This window comes from Haliotis cracherodii, unplaced genomic scaffold (genome assembly GCF_022045235.1).
Source record: "Haliotis cracherodii isolate W230 unplaced genomic scaffold, xgHalCrac1.p SCAF_4, whole genome shotgun sequence".
NCBI classification, from domain to species: Eukaryota; Metazoa; Mollusca; class Gastropoda; order Lepetellida; family Haliotidae; genus Haliotis; species Haliotis cracherodii.
This window is the reverse complement of record NW_027266297.1, coordinates 19,876,167-19,902,440: the sequence shown is the minus strand read 5'-3', so window position 1 is coordinate 19,902,440 and position 26,274 is coordinate 19,876,167. Positions and strand designations below refer to the sequence as shown.

At 39.8% G+C, this 26,274-nt stretch overlaps 1 protein-coding gene across 1 annotated transcript; it reads left to right on the top strand.

Moving 5' to 3' along the window:
- Positions 1-2,241: 2,241 nt before the first annotated feature.
- Positions 2,242-15,904, top strand: LOC139480411 (uncharacterized). The gene is made up of 4 exons (XM_071263475.1): positions 2,242-3,550; positions 7,037-7,204; positions 12,694-12,837; positions 15,196-15,904. Exons 1-4 carry the CDS (start codon positions 2,242-2,244, stop codon positions 15,876-15,878), a joined length of 2,304 nt encoding a protein of 767 aa, XP_071119576.1. The 3' UTR covers positions 15,879-15,904.
- Positions 15,905-26,274: the final 10,370 nt, after the last annotated feature.

Below are 26,274 nucleotides of genomic sequence, written 5' to 3'. Positions count from 1 at the left end.
ACAACTAGTTCAGATTACATCCTAACATGGGAGCTACAAGACAACGTGTTGTTCCCAACAACTTGAATCAAACTTGCAGGACTGCAAATTCCCTTTATGATAATTACGAAAGAACGAGGAATGATAAGGGCCCTTCTTGGTTCACAGAAAATGTCAAATGTTAAAGTAATCTTTGACATATTGGTATGATATTATCTGGCATGTTCAAATAGCTGACAACGAGCCGTTCTTCTTTCTTACACTTGCAAGTGTTAGGCTTATGGCGTGTTCAGGAAGTATAGGTATGGATGGACAGGGTGATTTCCCGACTTGAAGACAAAATGTAGCTAAACAACCTGGCAAAAGAATGTATCCACCAATGTCTGATGGTGACTAAAAGCAAACAAATGAAACGAACAGTGGTTATTCGATGGTGATGTATTTGATACATGCATCATAGTTGTGTTTGGACCTTAAGTTTGCAGTGTTTCGGCGACTGTTTTCAGCCCAGAAACGTTTGTGATAGTATAGTCGTATCCAGTTTTCAAGTGTAACAGTCTTTTGCCCTGTAGGTTTTGAGCAAGTTATGACTAAGAAAATCTGGTCCAGACTCCATTATTTCCAGACCGCCGTCATTTGGCTGGAATATTGCTGAGTGCGGCGTAAAACAACCAACCAACCAACCTAAGAAACTCAGCTAGCGTCAGAGGCCTGCTCATGTTAAAAATATATTAGGGTGTATGTTAATACAAAAAGTTTGAAGGATGAAGGATTAATATATATTAAATATCTGTCACAGCCATCTGGCTATGACTAAGGGTTGTCACACCAAGCAAGATCATAATTATTTGATAGCGGGGATCATATGTTGTCATAAATGTCACGAGAAAGAAATTCCACATTTTCATGAGACCAGTCCATGACGGTATCATTTAACAATGAATAGTGACAGTGATAGATAGATAGCAGGGTGAGTGATAGGTGGGTGGATACAAGGATGGATGGGTGATTTATTGATCTGAGAGAGAGAGAGAGAGAGAGAGAGAGAGAGAGAGAGAGAGAGAGAGAGAGAGAGAGAGAGAGAGAGAGAGAGAGAGAGAGGTACGATAACCCTTGGTTGAAATATAAAATAATAGTGCAATCATTGCTTTCGGTTAAATGAGAGCGACACAATGTGAGTGAAACATACAGAGTGAGCGTTGTATATCCAAATAATATAACATACAACAATTTCGCGGGGCACGGGTGTGTTCCAGTCGAAAAGGCGCAACAATTCATTGGGCAGAGTTGCGCCCCTTTGAGACTCCCAAAACCTATGATCGTAGTTTCGAATCCCGGTCCGCCCCGATTATGTTTCCAGGTTTGTCAGCACCATACCCGTGCTCGTGGGTTTCACCAAAGTGGTAAACGTCTGAGATATGCATTGGGGCTTTCCTCCCACATTAAGCTGACACGCCGTGATATAGCTGGAATACTGTTCAAAGCAGCGTAAAACCCAACTCACTCACTCACTCACTCACTCACTACAACAATTTCCTGCTAAAGACATCATTTCACAATAATTATGTTTACGCGTACAACAATTATAGGCCAATTTTGTTGTTCTGCACGTAATACTTTATAAATAAATACATTTAAAGATTTTAAGGATCAAAATTAAATTGGCTCGTAACAATTTTTGAATAATTATTTTCATAAATACAATTACGATATTGATGGCATAACGACTAATAAAGTTTTTTAAATCAGCATATCAGGTCTCACAATTTTTGGAGATGAGTATACAGCCGCTCTGTTGTATGGCAAGGACCTACCTGTCACTGTCGACAAGAGAGAGAGTGTTTATGAGCGCTTTGAGACGCAGGCATCTACCGTGAAGGCAGAATGACACTATGACAGATTGGATGTCGCCATCTTGAAAACGGGATAGGGCCACCTTGTGAACTACATTCAAGTGTGCTGAGTCGGAGACATACTCTAACCTTATCAGGTCGTGCGTGGTGTGTCCCCCTTCCCACCGGAGGATCGGTTGTATATCAGATCGTGGGATGTGTACCTCAGATTATGTTTGAAGCCTGCAGTGGTACACTGGAGTTTTGAATGCTGATATGTTGTGATAGAAGTATCGTGACAAACACTTCATCCAATGGCTCCGGTTCTGAGGAATGTACTGTGTGTGTTTGACACCATGATGTTGTGTTTGCTTCAAACATGGTGGTGGTAGCCTCACTAACGTAGTCTCATCTCCAACCATGGTTGATTATGCATACATTTGTTCATATGCATGACGACGAAGGTGATGTACCTGGAAATTTAGTTTTCTTTAAGAACAGAAAAATGTTGCTGCTGAAATTGCTACTTTGGGTCAAGGTATTTTCGTGTGTGTTTGGAACTTCATCTTCAGTTGGGGATGTTCCTTCTGGTCTGCCCTCTGAAACTGAGGTCATTCCACTAGAGGCCATAGGACACCCGCCTTCGTTGTCACCTTCCACAACAGCATCTGATGACACATGTTGCCAAGCTCTACCCGGTATATGCGATGCTAATGGTGATTGCACTCTTGGATATACCACCTGTGCTAAGCTGTGCTTGTGTGTATCTGGACTGCCGCCATACATGTGTGAATACATGCTGAAACAAATACGTGATGAACTTACATCCTCCACCCAGCCTACAGTCAACTCATCCTCATCAGAAGAAACAAGTCCCACCTCCACATCTACCTCCATAACAACCGATGGACATGTTGATACAGTTACCATATTTCCATCCTCATCAGTAGATTCAGCACCAGGTTCTCCATCCCCATCTCCTTCAGATACCCTGGGATTCACCTTCGAATCGCCCATCGTATTACTCCAGTCTCATGATACAAACCTTGTATCTGCAACCCCAAGTCTTGATGTATCGCCCTCCTCTGTATCTTCAACTCCAGGTACTCCGCCTCATTCAATCGCATCAAATGATATGGTCATTGAAAAGGAACTTATAACATCGACCTATAAATTGCAGACTGCATCCACAACGTATATGACCACCCTGGAATCCCCCACAACGATGGAACCCCCTGCATCATCTCTTGGTCATGGAGGCATAGACAATAGAATAGGGCAATTGCATCAAATAGACCCCATCATCAAATCGAATCAATCCCAAACAACAGATTCAAACATCATTGAGGGAGTAGGTCAAGAAATGCCCACAGAGGACTTTTACTCGGATTTTGTTCCCCCAACAATGGACTCTGCCTCACCCTGTGAAAACTGTACGGGCACCTGTCTGTTTGATTGGAACAGAGTGCCAATGTTTGAATGCGAGGATGGGGAAGACCACAAGTGCAATGCCTTCTATTGTGGGGATCACGGGGAGTGTGTAGAAGATGCCAATGAGGTTAAATGTGAATGCTTTGCAAACTACACAGGAATATTCTGTGAGCATCGCTGTGATCTTGACTGTGGAGAAAAAGGAGTGTGTACCTTCCTGAATGAAACCATGCACTGTGTGTGTAACTGGAATTATACTGGAGGGCAGTGCGATGAATTAAAAACAACTCCGGCTCCATTTGTGAAAGGTAACGTACTGCTGCAGAGCGCTATATATAAACATGGTCGTACCACCATGAGAATATGCTTCTGTATCAATCTTGACTTGCTTGATATAATATTATGAGGTCCTTTTTGAAGTGGAAGGTCAAGGTTCATAGTAAAGAACTGTTGCAAAGCGCTATGAACAAAGTCGCATTACTGTCAGTATATGACTTTGCATCAATCTTGACTTGCTTGATATACTAGTAATATTATGTGTTCCCTTTCGAAGTCGAAGGTCAAGGTTCATAGTAAATTACTGCTGCAAAGCGCTATAAACATGGTTGCATCACCGTGAGTATATATCTTTGCATCAATCTTGACTTGCTTGATATAATACATTATGTGTTCCCTTATGGAGTTTAAGGTCAAAGTTCACAGCACAGAGTCACATATTGTGAGTGAATCATTTTCTTATAAGAATATACTGTCAATACTGTTTTTCATTTATACTTAACGTAATGAAACACTTATATATCTATTAAAATGTTTGCATGAACATATATTTTAAGTAAAATATTCAGATTTAAAATGCAATAGGTGATTCTTGCAATAGCTATAGGTAATCGAGACAAACAATCCCAGTGACAAACAGGAAACTTGCATCAGGACTGACCTGTATAAAGTAATGCTTCAGTCATGTATACAACCACTAGACTATAACCTGCAAGCTAAATCATCAGTCATGTGACGACCTCAATAGCATGGGTAACAACTAGGAAAGGTTAAAAGGACGTCGCCTGAAGGAACAGATAGTCGCACGCTCACAGAAAGGTTCTTGCCCATTACATATGGTGTACTAATACATTTATATGCATCACACACGGGATCCCCAGCATCAACAGTTGTTAAACTTACAAGTGATATACTGTCTTGACGGGACATGTTTACGGCATAATTAATTACTCGAAGCCGAAGGAGTGTTTTTTAGCCCAGCTGTCGCTTCTAGGCAGATCTCCGTGGAGATACTGACGTAATAGTGATCCACCATTTTTCTCCATCTAGGTTTGGTTTGTTTATTTAGAATGATATATTTTACATTATTTTTAAAGGAAGAAATGTTATCTTACGAGATGATGTAACATAAATACATCCACAAAGATGTCATGTTTTTTACTTTACATTTAATATTATAATCGGATAAACATGTACGCAAGGTCATACAGGGATGAGTTTAAATCATACCAGATGACGTAGTAGGCTGTCTCTTGATGTTCAGAATGCTTAATCACGACACATGGGTTTAAATGTGTTGAATAATAAGACATTTATTGTTTAATAACAGTAACTGTGTTGATTTATATTCAGAACTTTCATTGTACGTAGGTTGCCATAAGTTAGTCGCCTTTCAAAAGTTGACTGGGGTTTGGCAATAAAATACTGACAATTTTGAAAACAAAAGCCTTTGTTATTATGCAGTTGAAAGCTTTACATCTCGCACAAAAAAACGTCGACGGATAAACATGTACATGTAACAAATATACTTGTATTGTTATGTTTGTATCATCCACAATATATAGTTCCGTTTGTCCAATGAACACAGCTATAGACATGTTAAGCATTAATCGAAAAAGAATATTCCAAAACGTTTGCGAAAAAGGTTGGATAATTAAAGTGTAAATAGTACATGGTAAGCTGGTGAAGGAAGGTGATGTTTTGGTTGAAATCTTTCCGATGTACATGAAGGAGTATAACTTAAAGTGAACAAGTTATATTATATATTATTATATTATAACAAATGCATGTTCTAACCCCATTTGTTTTATTATACTTTTACACTTAAGATTATGTATGGATTAGATCAAGCGAATGGCAATTTGCCCTTTATATATAAGTTTGAAAACAATGTGTGTACATTGTCTGGGGTTTGCATATGGTACGTTACCTCTTTACCTATGTATGGAAAAACGCCATACGTGTAGGACGTTATCTAAGACTGATATTTTCTAAACATTATGTATACATGAAAATGCCATAGATGTGCATTATTTTTTTTCACGAATGGAAAAACTTGGGGCCATATGAATCCTTAGAAATGGAGCCATATTTTTTAGTTTTCTTATAAACATCTTATGCTCACAATGACATATATAGAGGACTTGTGCTGTCATACGATCATATATGTACGAGATTATACTGTGCGATTAATTACGCGCGTCATTTTGTGATTTTCAAAAGAGCGTCTTAGCACACATAAAATTACCAAAATAGTTTATAGGAGTGAGTATGGTTTTACGCCGCATTCAGCAATATTCCAGCAATATCACGACGGGGACACTGAAATAGGCTTCACACATTAGACCTATGGGGGAATCGAACCTGGGCCTTTGGCGTGACCAGCGAATGCTTTAACCACTAGGCTACCCGACCACCCAGTTCATAGGAAGCCATGCCATATGTTACACATGAAGCAATGGGGTGGTAGCGGCATCTAAGAATGAATGCACGTTTCTTTGGAGACCTACTCGAAACTGGACAGATACCTTCGGGAAATATGCTTGTACACGTCATAGGTTTGCGCCTCAGTTTCGGAGTGAATATTGTTTCACGTCGCACTATTCCAGCTATATGACGACGGGCTGTAAATAATCAAGCCTGGACCAGACAATCCAGTGACTGACATCATAGTAACGGTCCATGCCATCAGCTGACGGTGACACTAAATCAGACATGACCACCCAATCCAAATAAGCTGCCTCAATCCAGTGATTGACACCATGACCATCTATCCAGGCAACTGGGATTCGCTGACGTGCATTAACCAAACCACTGAGCCTGACCACCCGGTCCATTTAGTCGCCTCTTAAAAGAAGCAAAGGTTGCTCAGGACTTACGTATAATATTATGGTATATTATTAAAGTCAAATTTTGTCTCGTCACGAAATGGCTGCAGTATTGCCGATGTGACGTTAATTATTAACTCACTCACTCACTATAATATTATGGAAATCCCCACGGGGTTATAATCGAAACATGACAGATATGTAAGACACTTACGAGAACGGTTACACTGTAAATAGATTCAGTTTTCTGGCTGATTAGTTAAGCGACTATTTGAGATGATAAACGAGTTCTAAATAGGATCTAGGTTCGATACAATTGGCCTTCTTAGTAAGCTTAATCAATCTATAAAAAAACACTTTGACTGATTACGCAAGCGTAAGGCGGAATATCAAGCCAACCGGTAACGATGACCCCAATTATACACATATACAGTCCCAATTCCCCACATGCCTTAATTACAATATTGAAACACGGACCAGAAATAGGAAACAGACAGGGAAGCATAGCCCTTTAATTCGAGGTGTGTTATACACTACTCAAAAGAAGTTAAAGAACACCTTTCAAATTACTATAGTTAATCTGTCAAGGTTTGGCAGAACCGGTGTCTTTTAACCTTTTTTAGTGGTTTAATTCCATTGTTCAATTTATATCCTATTAAGGTGACAGACATATTATATTTTTTTCTCCAGTTAACACAATAGCTGTGAAGTCCGAGCCTTGGACAGTGATCGGGGTCTGCATTGGTCTGTTTGTCCTACTGTTTCTGCTGCTGGTCATCATACCCTACTGGACGTGGCGGAGACGCTGGCTGCCCATGAGGAAGCTGGTCCACTATTTCCAGCAGTACGAGGATGATGGTGAGTTACCAAGGTTAAAATAGTCATCGAACTCTCATTCATAGCGCTGTGGACCCGTGAAGATCCGGGCCAGAATAGGTCTTCAGCAACCCATGTTCGCGAAAAGTTGTTCTGACGTAACCCGTAATGGGATGTGCTCTTATCTTTGTTTAGCGGAAGCGAGAACTTAGATCTAATTTTAATGAGATTGGACACCAGTGTCCATGACGCTTCTGTTTGGCATGACTACATGTGTATATAATCCGTGGTAGAATGAGGTCTTCAGCAACCCATGCTTGTCGTCAGAAGTGATTAACGGAGTCGGGTTGTCAGGCTCGTTGACTTGGTTGATACATGTCATCGATTCCAATTACGTAAATCGATGCTCATGATATCAATCACTGGATTATCTGGTCCAGACTCGATTATTTACAGACCGCCGTCATGTAGCTGGAATATTGCTGAGTGCGGCGTTAACCAACAAACCAACCATAGCGCGGTGCTCTGCTTTGCTGGGCTCATAACTATACAGTGCGGGGTCAACCACCAAGCACTTACTTACTTTATGTACAAATTGTGAGAGTGGCGGGTGCTACCGGTAGAGCAGGACATTGCTTACCCTTTTTTGTGATCCATTCATATTTTCTCCACTATTTTGCCCTTTTACGCTGAATGGAATCGGTTTTGGCGGATAATTGAGAGTTCTCTGGAGTGGACGTTTTACATTTCACCACAAGGCTTCTGTTATGGTACTATTTCTTCACGTTTATTTCCACACACACCAGCTCAAATAAATTCTTGTTATTATAGAACTGTCCTATGGTATAGAAATGGAACTATAACCTATATATATCACGTGTTACTTTAGGTCGTCCAGCCTTTGGATATCACTCGATGGCGTCCTTTTCAACTCCATTAAGTCTATATACAGGTACATCACATAATGCGAACTAATGCGCCGCGTTCCACTTAGAGACCTTAGCACTACGAATACCTTAGGGCTATGTTAAAGAATAGGAGAAAAAATCACCTTTGCGTTAAGGTAGCTTTGTGGAATGGGCTCCTGTATTTGTATAGTCCCCAGAACGTCCCTGGCAACCCCGTGTGGTATTGTTACGGACAGGTCAGTATGGGTATAAAGGTGTCTCTGTATAGAGTAGGAAAATACACACGAGTTGAGACATAGTGCGTGAGTGAATGAGTGAGATAGGGTTAACGTCAATGTGAACAATTTTTCACTTACATCACGGTATGTCAGCTGTCATACTGATTCAGCGAACCACGCCACCAGTCTGAAACTATCATAAACTGTAAATAAATAAATAATGACAATCTGCCTGACAAATGAAATCATCATACCTCCATGTCATAATGATGAGATATGATTGGTCCACGTGATCTTGATAAAACACTATGTAACTCGCCTTGGAGGGAAATTATTTCTCAGCGGAAGAATAAATCCCTTATACCCTTATATGCATGTGGATTTCTGAGAGGCTGAATAAATCCCTTATATCCCGCTTCCAAGCAAAAATCCGCACGCTTTTTCCGAGTCAATGAAAGTCACGTGACATAGCACAATGTACCTCAGCTCAATCGAACAGCTGTTTTCTATCAATTTTGAATTTGTTTATTTTTGTTTATAATGTCACATTAAAACATGTCGGTAAGACAAATTCGTTGTATCAGGATCATTCGGCGTATATGGGGCTATATGCGTCCCTCGTTAGGTTGAATACCACTCGCCTCCGGCTTGTGGTATAAAAAAACCTAACGCGGAAGGCATAAAGAAACAAACAAGAAATGGTTATTCGACATGGGTATGTCAGTTGTGTTTTGGACCTTTCCTTTACAGTGTTTTGACGACTGTTTTCAGCCTTTTAACGTTTAGATATTGTCAAATTTAATTTTCAAGTGTATATTTTCTATTGCCCCGCAGTTTATTTACCTTTACGTGTAACGCGTTGTAGCTGAACATTTCTTACTGATGAATTACTCTTGTGAAAAGTCAACAGCCGTAATCAAGTGAAAAATATCAGCTAAATTGACCGGAAATGTGACCTATGCAATCTCGATGACGTCGGAAATGAAGTTCATTACCTATTTGTATGTCAAGCATTTAAAAAAGATAGGAAGTGTTTTGTTCATAAATATATTTTATGTTAAACCAAATGTATACAAAATTAATCATCTCTTAAATAGCTCAAAATTAGAAACACTAAGAAAAGTATCTAAATTTTGCAATAAAATTATGGCTACATTTAGAAAATGAATTGTATGACAGGAAAACACTGTTTTACTCTATATTCTATAATATTTTGTGAGTATATATGTGTAACCACCAAGTGCAGACCTGTACATGTGCATAAATTGTAAATAATACATCTTATAATTGCATTGTACAGTTTGTACCTCCTATACCACAGACTGTGGCCTGGGCGTCATAATATAGCTCGGTTCAGTTACGGGTGGGGTGTCATGGTTGATTGTGTGTCATCGTAACCGACGATTTAGAGACGAAGCTAACAATATCAACCACTAGGCCCAAGCTGGATTATTTACAGACTGTCGTCGTGTAGTTGGATTATTCAAAGGTCGTCGTGGCGTAGTTGGATTATTTACAGGTCGCCGTGGTGTAGTTGGATTATTTACAGGTCGTCGTGGTGTAGTTGGATTATTTACAGGTCGCCGTGGTGTAGTTGGATTATTCACAGGTCGTCGTGGTGTAGTTGGATTATTTACAGGTCGTCGTGGTGTAGTTGGGTTATTTACAGGTCGTCGTGGTGTAGTTGGATTATTTACAGACTGTCGTCGTGTAGTTGGATTATTTACAGACTGTCGTCGTGTAGTTGGATTATTTACAGGTCGCCGTGGTGTAGTTGGATTATTTACAGGTCGTCGTGGTGTAGTTGGATTATTTACAGACTGTCGTCGTGTAGTTGGATTATTTACAGGTCGCCGTGGTGTAGTTGGATTATTCACAGGTCGTCGTGGTGTAGTTGGATTATTTACAGGTCGCTGTGGTGTAGTTGGGTTATTTACAGGTCGCCGTGGTGTAGTTGGATTATTTACAGGTCGCCGTGGTGTATTTGGATTTTTTACAGGTCGCCGTGGTGTAGTTGGGTTATTTACTGGTCGTCGTGGTGTAGTTGGATTATTTACAGGTCGTCGTGGTGTAGTTGGATTATTTACAGGTCGCCGTGGTGTAGTTGGATTATTTACAGGTCGTCGCGGTGTAGCTGGAGTATTTACAGGTCGCCGTGGTGTAGTTGGATTATTTACAGGTCGTCGTGGTGTAGCTGGAGTATTTACAGGTCGCCGTGGTGTAGTTGGATTATTTACAGGTCGCCGTGGTGTAGCTGGAGTATTTACAGGTCGTCGTGGTGTAGCTGGAGTATTTACAGGTCGCCGTGGTGTAGTTGGATTATTTACAGGTCGCCGTGGTGTAGTTGGATTATTTACAGGTCGCCGTGGTGTAGTTGGATTTTTTACAGGTCGCCGTGGTGTAGTTGGATTTTTTACAGGTCGCCGTGGTGTAGTTGGATTTTTTACAGGTCGCCGTGGTGTAGTTGGGTTATTTACTGGTCGTCGTGGTGTAGTTGGATTATTTACAGGTCGCCGTGGTGTAGCTGTATTATTTACAGGTCGTCGTGGTGTAGTTGGACTATTTACAGGTCGCCGTGGTGTAGATGGATTACTGTGGACCATCACGACGTAAAACAGCAAACAACCAAACAAAAAAACATGCTAATTAATTTATGTTCATTGAAATATGGATTTTGTTTTTGGACAAATCCAGGTCGCTTCCCTGTTTCGTCTCTCAACCAGTGCTTAACATGCTTTGTAGATGAAAACCCAATGCCAATTAACGACTGAATGACTTCCTGCTTGAGCGTCTGTGATCCATCACCTTGTGTCACGCGATATGTGAATGCCCGTTGGAACCTTGAATGGGAGACTTGACAATGCGATACTCATATGTATCACAAGATCGGATACATTGTTTTTTTAACCAAAATTTAATGTTTAAAGTAACTTGTTCAGTATTGTTCAAGGAAAGAAACACCTGAAGTGTTTTGGAGCAAAATGAATGATGACACACATAAAACACAATAGATCTAGATGTCATTGTCTTAAATCATAAATATGTCATTACCCCTTTTATGAATATAAAGTCTAATAAAGATAGAAGCAAGGCTATACACACAATGAAACTTCGTGAGTCCGAACCCGGAGACTTCGGAAACCAGTATCCACGACGCTTCTGTTTGGCATGACTACATGTGTATATAATCCGGGGTAGAATAGGTCTTCAGCAACCCATGCTTGTCGTAAGAGGCGACTATGCTTGTCGTAAGAGGCGACTAACGGGATCGGGTGGTCAGGCTCACTGACTTGGTTGATGCATGTCATCTATCCCAATTGCGTGTATCGATGCTCATGATATCAATCACTGGATTGTCTGGTCCAGACTCGATTATTGACAGACAGTCGTCATATAGCTGTAATATTGTTGAGTGCCGCGTTAAACAACAAACAACCAACTAATCAATGTGTATATAAAACGTCAACGCCAGTCTCGATTATCCGCCGAAACAGATTCCATTGGGTGTAAAAGGCAATATAGAAAATCATATGAATGGATCACTGAAAATCAGTGATGACACCAGGTGTTCGACAAGAAGGTAAACATGTCTCAGTCGGCAGCATCAGCTACTCACACATTTCGCCTAAAAAATTAGTGTCTGTTCTTGAGGTATCACAGCAATACTACTGCCTTACGACGGTCGCCTGTAAACAATCGAATCTTGACCAGACAATCCAGTGACATGATAGCTCATTTACTGACTTTGTTGACAGTAAAAAAAAATGTTAATTTTGTGTGGCTGCTTGTACTAATCCGGACAATGTCGATTCTAAAGTGCTAGCCCACTGAGATACCATGTAGTAGTTTAACAGGATAACCCCACTCAGACACAGTATACTGACTCCGAGCCGACCAGTCCTTTTTTTAGCCCCTTAATGCCGAGCGCCAGGCAGGGTAACAACAAGTACCATTTTTTAACGTCTTTTGGTACGACGCGGCCGGGGATCGAATCCCGGTCGGATAAACGGGGTTAAATTATACCAGACACGATTCAATTACCGGACCCCCCGCCCCCTCCAGTAGAACTCGTCGAAGTCACTATACAGGTGATTCGGGAATACATAGAGCTATTGTTCCATTTCAAGCAGAATAATCGTAATTTTATTTAAAACACGTTTATAAACACACGACAGTGATATCTTACCAGTCTTGGTTCTGTTCTATCTCTCATCCTCGGCAATGCAGGTGGCAACAACATACCATATTCTGATTCATCACAACCTGTCAGCCTATTCGTTCAGGTGGCAGTTTTCTAATCATGATATTAATATTGGCGTGGTGCCACTTGGTGGTGCCACCTACGACACTGTGGCTCTGCTAATAGCGTTCATTCCGTATTACCGATTCACTGCTTCATTCACAGATGGAAAGGAGTTCGATGCATTTGTGTCGTACAAGTCCACGAAGGAGGATGAGGACTTCGTGGTTCACAAGCTGTACCCCAAGCTGGAGAAGGAGCTGGACTTCAAGCTGTGCATGCACTTCCGGGATTTCCTGCCTGGAGAAAGTGAGTGGTCTTTAAGATAATACTGGTATAAAGTTAGATGATCCACATGGAGATGGTCTTATATTTTCAATGAGCTTGTTACACTCCGAATATGGTTAAGCACCAGTCTTTGGTCTTTGGTGAGCATTGAGAAGTTGGAAGAACATGAGATCACATTGTGTTGATCATCAAAAAATAACCAAACAATACATGGCGTCTAGATTGAGATAAAATAACGCCCTGTGTATGAATATATTATATAGATATACAGACGTAATTCCGGAATGAAACGAAATATACGTGAACACTTTTTTTAATAGATGATAACTTCTTTATTCTTGAGACACGACGTTTCGGGGCTACTTCTCGCCTCTTCATCAGATGAGTGATTGAGTATGGTTTTACGCCGCTTTTAGCAATATTCCAGCAATATCACGGCGGGGGACACCAGAAATGGGCTTCACACATTGTACCCATGTCGGGAATCGAACATGGGTTTCGGCGTTACGAGCGAACGCTCTAACCACTAGGCTACCTGACCGCCCCCTTCATCAGATGAACATGAGGAAGGGGCAAGACTGCCATTCGTTTGATGAAGGGCGCGATGAAGGGGCAACAAGTAGTCATGAAATTCGTTTACAAAGAATACAGAAGCTGATATCCATAAAAACGAGTCATGTATATTTCGTTTTCCGGAATGAAGTCATTACATGTATATATTATATTCATATACAGGGCGTTATTGTATTTCAATCTAGACGTCATGCATTGTTTTGTTTCATATTGATGATCAACACAATGTGGTCTCAATATAAGAGACTGGTGGAACAAGTTTGAAAAGTGTCGTTCCGTAGCATAGATTTTAAGACGAAGGCATTACTAAAATTAAGTTAACCATTACACACTTGACATAAATGACAAGGCAGTAAGACACGCCTACGTGTATAACTATGAACCATTAATCTTCCACTTTATTGCCGAGCAGGCAATATATCTTATAAAGAAACCCTTTTTAATAATAAAGCAGTAATAATGAGGTTTATTGCAAATACGAATATATACACCTCAAACCATACACACTATATTCAATTTATTAAGGAGAACTATTTATGACACGCAACATGTAAATACGTACGGCGCCAAGACATCGGCCTGCGCCGATTAAACATCCGAGTTAATAACTTTCTACTTGGAGACCCCAAAAAATGGAATTTAATAGATGCTGAAACACGACCTGGGCACGTTTATGAAAACTTATGACACTGGGAAGGCAAACACGGGCACCAGGTACCACTGATGAGTCATAAGGGAATGTGAAGTGTTCACTGAGTACAACACATACTGCATACGGTCGGTGACACTCTTCAAAACTTGGTCCATTTTGCCCCCCCCCCCCCCACACACACACACACACGCCCCCCCTACACACCGACACACACGCACGCGCGCAAACAGACACAGACACACACACACACACACACACACACACACACACACACACACACACACACACACACACACACACACACACACACACACAGAGAGACACTTTCTCACTACCTTTTTAAAAATCTTTTTACATTTATTGATTTGATTGATGATTTTTGTGTCATATTATTAACTGAGGGGCAGTATACAGAGATTGTTTTTATGTAAGTGGGAGTTGAAAGAGTTGTTGTTAAATGGGTGATGTATCACTCATTTCTGCGATAGTTTGAAAAATGTAATCTGAGTAATCTTAAAAATAAATTGGTACAATGAGGACTGGGCAAGAAATGAACTTGCAACCCACAGCTGACCTCCGCCATGTCTAAGATACCCATCAGCAATTGTGTATTATGCGAAAGAAAAATTAAACGATTTATATCAAATTATATCTAAATATTGAAACCATGTAGAAGTTATCTTTGAGTGCCGACTAAGCGCCAGTACCGTTCATTTTTTAAATATAATATCGTGGGTACAATGTGTGAAGCCCATTTAAGGTGTCCCCCGCCGTGATATCGCTGGAATATTGCTAAAAGCGGCGTTAAACCATACTCACTCACTAATATAATATCGCTAACTTAAGATACAATATTGTCTTTTGAAAATCGAACATATGATAAAATCAACTGAGAGGTATAATTTCTTTTGCTTCTCAGTTGAAATTTATACATATGAAATTAGATTTTATTGAAAAATAAGTTAAAAAAATATTTTAAAATAATATGCCACCATAGACTTTATTACAATCGAGGGTACAAAAATGTACACCCAAACTGATTTATACATTAAACAAAAAAAAACCTGGACCTTTCAAATTGTTTAAATTACCTGTTCCCTTCCCGCAAATTGTCTTCTTCAGATACTTCACCATCTTTTTAAATAATGTTTCAGCCATTGCCAACAACATAATGAAGGCTGTTGAAAGCAGTAGACGAACTATCATTATCCTGTCGCCAGCGTATGTTGAGAGCGAATGGTGTATGCTGGAGTACCAGAAAGCTCAACATGAGATGCTGAAGATGAAGCATAGGATTCTTCCAATCGTGTTTGGGGACATGTCTAAGATGAAGCACATGGATAAGAATCTAAAGCAGATTCTCAACACTGTTACATACATTAATTGGCCCGGGGAAGAAAACTCCAAGAAGCTAGACCGCTTTTGGAAGTTAATGGTGTGTGGCTTGCCTAAGAAAAGGCAAGATTCAGGTCAAAGCGAGACTTCCGGCGGAAGTAGTTCTAGTGACCTCCCTCTGACCTCTGTGACCGGAAGTCATTTTCCAGACACTCTTTCCGATGACGTTTTTCCCGAGAAGATCGATTCAGGCAAGACTTGTAGTGATGAGTTTAATATTGATATTATTGACACGAATGATACAAATAACAAGCACCACGGTAATGACACTGTGATTAATCTTTCAAATGACATTACGAAGGATAGTTTCACCACAAACGGAATCAACAAACCCTCAAGTGACGATCATGTGATTGAAATAAGAAAACTGCCTGGACATAAACTGAAAATATTCCGTAAATTCAAACTGGACTTGAACATTGGAAGGAAGGCGGTCTCCTAGCGTTTGCTTCAATATTCACAGTTCTACTCAGGGGAATGTTTCCATTCAAGGACAAAATGTGAAAAGTGGGACGCGAAACCTGTATTGATCCCATGATTTTGTGTGACGGGAAGCCTGTATTGATGCAATGCTTTTGTGTGACACGAAGCCTGTATTGATGCAACACTTTCGTGTGACGCGAAGCCTGTATTGATGCAATGATTTTGTGTGACTGTGTGACGCGAAGCCTGTATTATTGCAATGATTTTGTGTGACGCGAAGCCTGTATTGATGCAATAAGTTTGTGTGACTGTGTGACGCGAAGCCTGTATTAATGCCATGATTTTGTGTGACGCGAAACCTGTATTGATGCAGTGATTTGCAAGACGCGAAGCCTGTATTGATGCAATGATTTTGTGTGACTGTGTGATGCGAAGCCTGTATTATTGCAATGATTTTGTGTGACGCGAAACCTGTATTGATGCCATGCTTTTGTGTGACGCGAAGCCTGTATTGATGCAATAATTTTGTGTGACGCGAAGCCTGTATTGATGCAATAATTTTGTGTGACTGTGTGACGCGAAGCCTGTATTAATGCAATGATTTTGTGTGACGCGAAACCTGTATTGATGCAGTGATTTCGTGTGACGCGAAACCTGTATTGACGCAATGATTTTGCGTGACGCGAAGCCTGTATTGATGCAATGATTTTGTGTGACGCGAAACCTGTATTGATGCAATGATTTTGTGCATTCCTAGAGACGCATATCAGGGAACACTTTTCTAAACGTGGATAATTTCCTATTGTTACATATGCATATACTCCATGACCATGTGACAGGTTGTGTCGTCATATAGATAGATTATTGCTGATTTCAGCGTTAAACAACAAACAATTAAATAATGGGATGTGGTGATACTACAGCCGTTCGAAGTAGGAGGTAACGATATGTATTGAGGTGGCTCTTTATGAAGACCATATCCATTGAGGTTTCACACACGCAGTTAAGTGCGTATAAGACATCAAGTGTCCACAACTCGACCCCCAAAAAATTATCATTACAAATTAATAAATTTAAAGATCACTATGAAGTCTGTGGAACTGGAGAATTGAGAAGAAACAACAGTTGACAAAATGATTGATCATCACAGACACGTGATGCACATTCTAGTACAAGCCTTTTCTGTAATATGCATCAATTCTTTCAAAATGTTTCATCGTTCATGAGTTAAAGTTTTGTATGGTAACGCGGCAACCGTATCGCAATGGGGAATGGAAGACAACTAACAAGCAAGGCAAAACAAAGGGCTTTAACCTAGAGATTAACCCATTTGACTGCAGGGTGGCGAAGGTGAGGAAACATGCTACCAAACCACAATTTCGAACGGCCATTATGTATTGTTTAGTGTAGCGTACAGACAAGGGCGGGAGTGGAGTTGTAAATACGTCACATGTAAATAGTTCATGTGTATTAAGTGAGTTGATCGTATCGACAGCTACGTATTGTTTTTATTTTTACATAATTTACAGAATGTACAGTACTGTTCCAAACAAAGTCTCCTCGATAGCGAGACAGGCGTGCTCTGAGGTAGGATTGTTTGTAAACTAAAAGACAAAATAAGCTTCCAAACGATCTCAGCCTTCAAATCCAACGTCCCCCCGGTTGCATTCGAGGAGAGGTTTGTTTCGACTGGTACTGTAGTATTGATCTCAGGGTGAAAACACGCTGTTAAGATTGCCAATATTACCCATATGAACAGATAATATATCTTGGTAAACTTTGTATATATTATCAAATAAATGTCATAATTTGTTGTATTTGAAAAAGATGTGAGTTTACTTTTTATTATATAATCTACCTCTGTATATCCGTCAGTGAAAGAAGTTTTTATTTCACGTTAAGGTGATGTTAGCTCCGGTATTCATTTCCAATCACCGTATTCTTGAAAATAAAAGCGACAAACCCCTTTCAATAATAAAAAGGACCCGTGAAAATTCCGGGATAGAATAGGTTTTCAACAACCCTTACTTGCCGTAAAAGGCGACTATGCTTGTCGTAAAAGGCGACTATGCTTGTCGTAAAAGGCGACTAACGGGATCGGGTGGTCAGGCTCACTGACTTGAAACATGTCATCGATCCCAATCGCGTTGATCGATGCTCATGATGTCAATCACTAGATTGTCTGGTCCAGACTCGATTATTTTTACAGGCCGCCGTCATATAGCTGGAATATTGCTGAGTGCGGCGTTAAACAACAAACAAACAAACTAACAATAATATAAAGAATTCTTTGCTTAAAGCTAACATATGCTTTGTGACTATCTGGACCTAGTCTCTCGTTATCATTAATGTGCTAATTTGGAATGTTAACGACACAGGATTGCTATTATAGTTTTTGCAAAGGTAAAAATCCCTGTGACCAGGTCAGTGACGTTTCGTCATCATTTCGATATCTGATACAAAAATATTGCCGTAGTAAGCAGCAGTCAAACGTACGGTTGAGACTGAAGGGAATAAGGCGTTTATATTAGGAATACGGGGTTGGTTAATGGTAGATGACCCACATGATCTCAGTGAGGAAAACCTTTATTAGTATGAAACACTTAATGCATAGATAAGGATAAGGTTTATAGAGGTTTTCAGGAAGCGTTTTCTTAATATTTGAGCATGAGCAAATCTTTTCCCAAAGCGTACTTTCATAGGAGAAGTAGATAAAAACAGTTCAAACATCTAAACAAATTCATGTTGGGTCCCGGATTTGCCCATAATAAGATTTTCATTTGAGGTTAGAAAAATCGTCATTTTCAATCATCTTTGGCGTATTTATGTATTATTTTCATCACCTCGGAAGTCCAAACCTTGCATGTGTAAGGAAGAAAACAAACTTGTGTCAGCCATTTGTACATAATTTGTCTCAGTTTTTAAAAATATGACATTGCTGTGGGCCAAAAACGGCCCTTCTTCTACCTCGTCCTTCCAAAGTAAACTCTATACCATCAGCATATGTCAGTGTAGCAGTGTGGGATTGGTATCGAATTTATGACACTCGCCTACGGTAGGTTTTACTCATTAATAAACTACAAGCAACATTTATATTTAGATTTTAAAAGAAATAGATGTTTCCTGTATTAGGAATAATTTTTTTCTCCAAAATATATACTTTTATTATATTCCCATGTATTCTAATTGTTTACTTACTAATCGTAATAAACATCGTATACAACTTAGATAGCCAATATGTATGTGTTTTTATTCTGATACCTTAGTAGGTAATTGTACTTCACACTCGTCATTTGATGGTTTATGTTTGAAATGTATTTGTTTATAGTACTTTTATTGTGTACATATTTTGATTATGAATAAATAAAACTAAAACACACACGCACTTATTGTCATTACAGCATTGACTTATTAAATGCGATACAGTCCTTTCCATCATCATGAGGTATCTGTCCGAAAGCAGAGTCCGTTGTACAATTCCGACTGTATCATAAGCACGTGCTTATGAATCACTATCAAATATGTAACAGATCAGGCTGTTTCACAGGTCGAAGTTGAAGAAACCTACGTTCATGCTTCAAGTTATCCGAAGTTCGACACAACCGAAAACAAATAGAGCAGGAATACGCAGGGACCATGCTTTTACTTCGATACATCAAAGTTCGACACAAAGGTGTTGTGTTTGACTGTACCTGAAGCTTAAGTTGGCCAAATTTCCTTGTTTTGATTTTGGCAATCCAAGAGGCGAATTCTGACGTGTATGCATCAGGAATCTGACCAGAGAGGAGAGGAGTATGGGGCCCTAGAGGATACCCACTTCTTGCCTAATTGCCCTATCGCCTTGTTGCACATATTGCACATACATGTAGATGTGATCCTTGACGAAGTCCAGTATTTCACATGTTGTTTTCTCAGAAAACTTCAGATGATAAATGCTTTCATTTTTGACAAATTGTCATGATGTTAAAGATAGAGATGTAATTCTATCTATGGTCACCACGTTTAGTGACAAACGCCCAATGGATCAAGGAATGGGGTTTTCTTTTAAGATTGTGTACAATGTTGAAAATCAAACGTTTTGACAGAATTGCACTTGGTTCTTTTCTGAGATTGCAATCCTTTGAGTTTATGAGAATGTTCGTGGTATTCATTCCATTTGTCTCAAATGTTGTCTGTGAATAAAAATAACATATTTGAATAACTGACGAAGGTCGTTAATGTCAACAATGAAGAAGTCACCTGTGATTATATGACCAACAGTTAGAGTATTTTCTTCTTGGTAGCTGTTAACATCATGAGCTGCAATACCTTCCTTTAATTGGACAAATTGGATGGGATTTGTGTTTAAATAGGAAAATTGTTGGTGGTTCCTGAAAATTGAAATAGTGTGGAGACATTTGGGGAAACATATTTTTGTCTTAGCATGTTATTTAAGTTTAAAGAATCAATTCGCTTTTTGCAAATTTCAAATTTATGAACATGCGGTATTTCTCTGACTAAGTGGAACGTGTTTCAAAGCAATACCAAGAACTACACTCACTAGTCGATACCATGGGTTCTTGCTGTTTGTAGACCCATCCATCAACTAAAGTTGCTGCAGCCGTTTGGTTTCTTTCAACGGCACAGGGTATAGTCTTGTTATCACCAGACATTTGAGATAATCGCCATAAGGGGTCAAACAGCCGTGACAGAAGATTAGTTATCTTGGACTTCCCAGCTTGTCATACTCGTATATAACACTGCAACAAATACACTATTTCTTCGTCTCAAGGCGTAGATACGTTTGGTCGTGTAACGACATATTGCTAATTTAAAGTCACTATTTCTCTTGGTTTGCTTACTCTGGTGCCAACAATATTTCCGCAATATCACAGCGGGACGTACTTAGGGTCTATGCCAGTGCTTACTGTGAGCCCCGACTCACGCCTTCATGCACCATGATGCTTTACTGTACATGTACATTGTCGACAGGTTTTATATTCTAAATGTATCATTATTAATAATAATATCTGGACAGTTGCCGATGTGACTATAAATCTTAACTCACTGATTCACTGACCCACTCACTGACTCACTCAGTAATTCGAAGCACGATGACACGCAATCAACCATGTCACCGATCCAATCCAATCTTACGACCAGCAGTATTACTGGTGACTTACCTGAACCAAGGTCCCATCCATCTCTCCTTTTCTTAAACCGAATTTAATAAAAATTAATGGAAAAATTATTTGTCTGTTTCTTTTTACTTGATAGGAAGTATGCTTTTTACAAACAGTAAAACTCGAAGAAAAAACACTTCAACCCTAGTTTGAATTTGTAGTCAATCTTGGTAACGTGAAGACAAAGTTTGAGAATAATTGCAACACCTATAGCCATTGTTTCTTCCGTCACAATGTTATTGGTGAAATGAAATTAGTTTCAAAAATATATTTATAAATCGTCAAATATTTTCCAAATCAATGTACAAAATGCATGCAATTACATATTAATCACAAATATGTAGCAAAGTCGTGGTTCTGTGTTAAGGTAGATCTACAATCTTCGCCCCGCCTTCGGACATGGTGTTGACGCGGTCCCACTCCCACACACAGCGCATGTTCACTGCAGCACGAAATGTCACCGTCTCAGTTTTATCGCCACGGAATGAACATTGATAAACAACATGACGGAGGCAATACATCATAGGAAAGAGAGAGTTAGGAACAAATCCTTGTTGTCCATGTTGCAGTTAACTGATGCATATAGAAGTGTGGTTTGTAAACAGGTGGACTGGGGTAACTTGGCACAAAGCTAATTCAGTGTTAACCCTTGTTGTTTCCATATGGCAGTGACGATTATTAGCTGTGAATTATAATGTCACATCTGTGTTTATTGCTTGGATTGAAGGGTTAATTTATATTTCAGGAAAGGAAACACTTGGAGCCAGGAACCACTTGGTGCCATATGAATCCTTATTAGATATTTTACTCACAATGACACACATAGAGGACACCGCAATTATATATGTACATGTGTTTTTACTGTGCAATAAATTACGCGAGTGTCATTTCATGATTTACAAAACATCCTGAATTACGTCAGCTCATTTATTTATCGAAACATTTTTTAAGAAATTTTGGCATCTGTTGAACATGACGCACTGGGGGAACAAATACACGAGAATGGGCCAGTATATCTTAAACCGGATAAGAAAGGCCTACTTGAAATTTGGCAGATGTCTTTGGGACATGTTGTTTGTGAACGTTGTTTAACTCTATAGCAATATATTAGGCGGAACCGTGAAGAACCGGGTTAGAACTGGTCTTCAGCAATCCATTGTTTTCGTAAGAGGCGACTAACGGGATCGGGTGGTCAGGCTCGCTGACTTGGTTGATGCATGTTATCGTATCCAAATTGCGTAGATCGATGTTCATGATGTCAATCACTGGATTGTCTGGTGAGACTCGATTATTTACAGACCGCCGTCATATAGCTGGGATATTTCTGTGTGTGGCGTTAAACAAAAAACAAAAAACAAAACATCACGGCGGTCTGTAAATATCGAATCTGGACCAGACAAACTAGTGATTGCAATCATTAGCAACGATCCACCCCGTCGGCTTACGGGTCATTAATGTGATGTTACATTCTGTGATGGAGAATGGTCGCTCGTTCACAGTGTTTTCTTATGGTACATGTAGTTATCTGTGACCTAATCCTGCGTTATCAGTGTGTGATATGGACGTGCCACTTTCCTATATAACACAAAGCACTGCAATCCGTACAGTAAACTACGGTTATAACGAACTAAAAGGGATCACAAATATCAGTTCGTTATAACCGTAGTTCGTTATACGCATATGTACAGCATATATACAGCAAATGGCCGGGACCAAAACATCGTTACATCCGTCGGTTCGTTACAAGCGTGTTCGTTATAAACGTTCAACCAATCACAGTGTGCAGGCAATAATGACAAATAATCTTCAGCAAATCACATGCCTCTAAATCTATCATATGAAAGAGCATTTAAACATGACTTTCTGCTTCTATCTTCACACGATACAGTGAAACCATGTTACGCTGTATTACTTATACTGCAACATTGAGTGCCTCGTACAGGTTTAAAAAATGAGGTGTAGACATGTGGAGGACATTACCAAAATTGACGCATCAGTGACACAAATGATGTCCGATTTCACTATTTCGACTTGTATCATATGTTCCCGTGGTTTTTTTCAGGTGAACACTTGCCTTGCCTTTGCAAGTTTTTGTGACGAGTACCACCGGTGGGGCAGGATACGCTCACCCTTTCGCGAACACCTGGTCTCATCATTATTTGATAGTGATTCATAAATATCAGCTGCAAAACCTTTCCATATTCATAAGAAATCTCAGCTAAAAGCAGAGTCCATTGTACGATTCCGAGCATGTGTTTATGAGTCATGCTTATAATAGTTTTTGTCGTAAAATGGACTCTAATGCTTATAGAAATGGTCATTGTCAATTGTATTTATTTGACAAAGAAGACACAATGGATAACAACTTCTTTATTTACTGTAAAGGCGACGTTTCGGTATTGATCCTTATACCGTTGTCAAGCCCGTTACAGTTAATAAAAAAGTTGTTATCCATAAATTGTGTCTACTTTGTCATCCGTCATCAAAGTAATACCAATCTCATTAAAATCAGATCTTATTTCTCGTTACCGCTAAACAAAGATATGAGGACATCCCAAACGGGTCACGTCAGAACGACCTTTCGCGAATTTTGACCGACCAATGAAATGACTGACAAGAAATCTACATTAGCTAATCAGAAGGCAGCTTTCTCGAGCTTTACGACACTAGTTTCAAACTGGCGACTACGCTTCGAAACATATTTTGACGTATTCTCAATTTTAAAAAAATAAAACTGATAAGAAGAACACTCTGGAATGGCTTATAGATGGCCTAGATTGTATGGATATAACCATAAAACCTGTAACTGTCGTTTGGAATACCCCGTGTTAAATATTTCGTGGTTGCATGATTAGAAAACAGATTCCGACTGTCACTTTCATGATCTGGTAAGCGACGCTCTGATTGGTTGGATGAAAGGTCGTTCTGACGTGACCCCTAAAGGGATGTCCTCAGATCTTTGTTTAGCGGTAGCGAGTACAAAGATCTGATTTTAATGAGATTGAAATAATACCTTTCAAACAATATATTTATTTCATGTTAAAGCACATTACACAATGATTCGTTAATCCGGAAATCCATTTTCAAGACGCTTTCATCGTCTGGATTAATGAGGGTTCACTACATACTTCTTTGCACCCTTATTATTCTTCGAACAAGCAAGTGGGTTTCGATGCCAGGTTGTCCATGATATATAACGTGATAATCATATTTCCACTGCTTATATCGAAATAATTCACGCTCATTGCTACATGAGCTTATGAGGGATTAATGTTTCAGGCCGCTTTCAGCAATATTCCAGCAATATGACGACTGGGGACACCAGACATGGCTTCACACATTGTACCTGCGTGAGGCGCGAATGCTTGGGCTACTGAGATACCCCACACACCTGTGAGGCTTTTGAGTGAGACCGGTGTTAACATTGAACAGCGTTCAGGAGGAAGACCTAATAGACGATATAACCTTGATTTGGGTATGGCGCTGATAAGGTCCTTTATGAGCGAATATCGGGGATTCGTATACGCATAACTCTGTACTACTTGGGTCACTAGATTCTGGGGTTAATCAGAATTGAAACAAAAACGAGCCGTCACCTGACACGTATGTAACCTTCATGTAAGATATCAACTCAAATTATTTTCACTCACGCATTCATCGGCTCCGGCTATGTCACGGATGAACTTTGACCCAAGATGTGCCTTTTTAACGAGGCTTTGTGACGTCAGTTGCAGTGCCTGGGGCACTGAGGGCCTGACAACGGATCACCGACGCATACGCTTCTTATCAACCAACTTAAAGATGCTTGTCGTATTAATTTGCGTCACATTTATACACTGTGCATGTATCGTGCGTATGGTTTGGAAGACAAATGTAATAAAAGTATGGAATCCTGAAAAGGACACTGTCGACAACGCGACACTGTCCATTTTAGAATTCCATACATAACACTACATGTTCTATATTGTTGCAATGTATCAATGGTTCACTTTATTTATAACTCGAACCCAGGTCTTCGGCGTGACGGCGCCGCGATTCGCGTTGCAGAGTTGCGTCCCTTGGGCACGCCAGAAACCTATGATTGTGGGTTCGAATCCCGGTTCGTCACGATTATGTTTCTAGGTTTGTCAGCACCATACCCGTGCTCGTGGGTTTCACCGAAGTGGTAAACGTCTGAGACCTGCTTCACTTCGGGCTTTCCTCCAACATTAAGCTGACAAGCGTCGTTAAACCCAACTCACTCACTCACTCACTTCGGTGTGACGACAGAACGCTTTTAACCACTAAAATCCACCTAAAATCAGTCATGACACCGGGTGTTCGCGAAAAGGGTAAGGATGTCCTGCCCTAAAAACATGATATTACCACATGATGAACTGTGACAGAAGGTAGTTTTATATGCATGTTCTCAAACTTTTATTTCAGTATTGCCGCACAGGATATGGTAGCCTCCGCAGCAGCGAAATGAATATTGGAGTTTATATGTAATAAAATCTCCGAAAGTACTACCACGTGACAAAGAACAGTACCAAGTACTTCAGGATGATGGGTTTACTACCTTCCTACTTATCCTTCATTTAAGTTTGACATAAAAATGAACGTCCATCACTTCACAATACTACCAGAATACATTACTCATATATCACTTCAAAATACTATTGAAAATATCAGTTTCAGAATCGCTTCCTTATGACCAAGGGCGTGAACACAAGCATTCAATAACACTAAGCATTCCTCTCGCACCAACGTGCTGATGTCCCCGATAAAAAAGGTTGATAGACGGTGACATTTATTTATAATCGACCGAATAAAACCATTTTCCTGTAGTAAACGATCATATATATACATAATAACGATGATGAATGTTATATCTCTCACTAGTCTATTGATCGGCATCTTCTTGGACATCACAGCATGAAGCAGTAAACTTGTTACATTGACTGATGACATCTGAGAATACAATGTGCTGCCTTTTACTGAGCCTGGCAGCAGTTTAACGATGTAGGAGATGGATGTGTTTCCGTCATTTGGAATCAAGTTTCAGAAGCCGAAACCAAGACATTTATAGTTATTGATAGTAAGAATGGTGTGACTTTCCATGTAGGCACAGGGTCACATTTATTGCTAATTTTGACGGATGAGGTGATGAAGATTAATGCATCATCGTTATTTCGTCAAACGCCAGTATACAGTCGTACAGAAGTAGATATGTGTGAATATGGGTACTCCATTGTCGCTGCTTATGTAACCAAC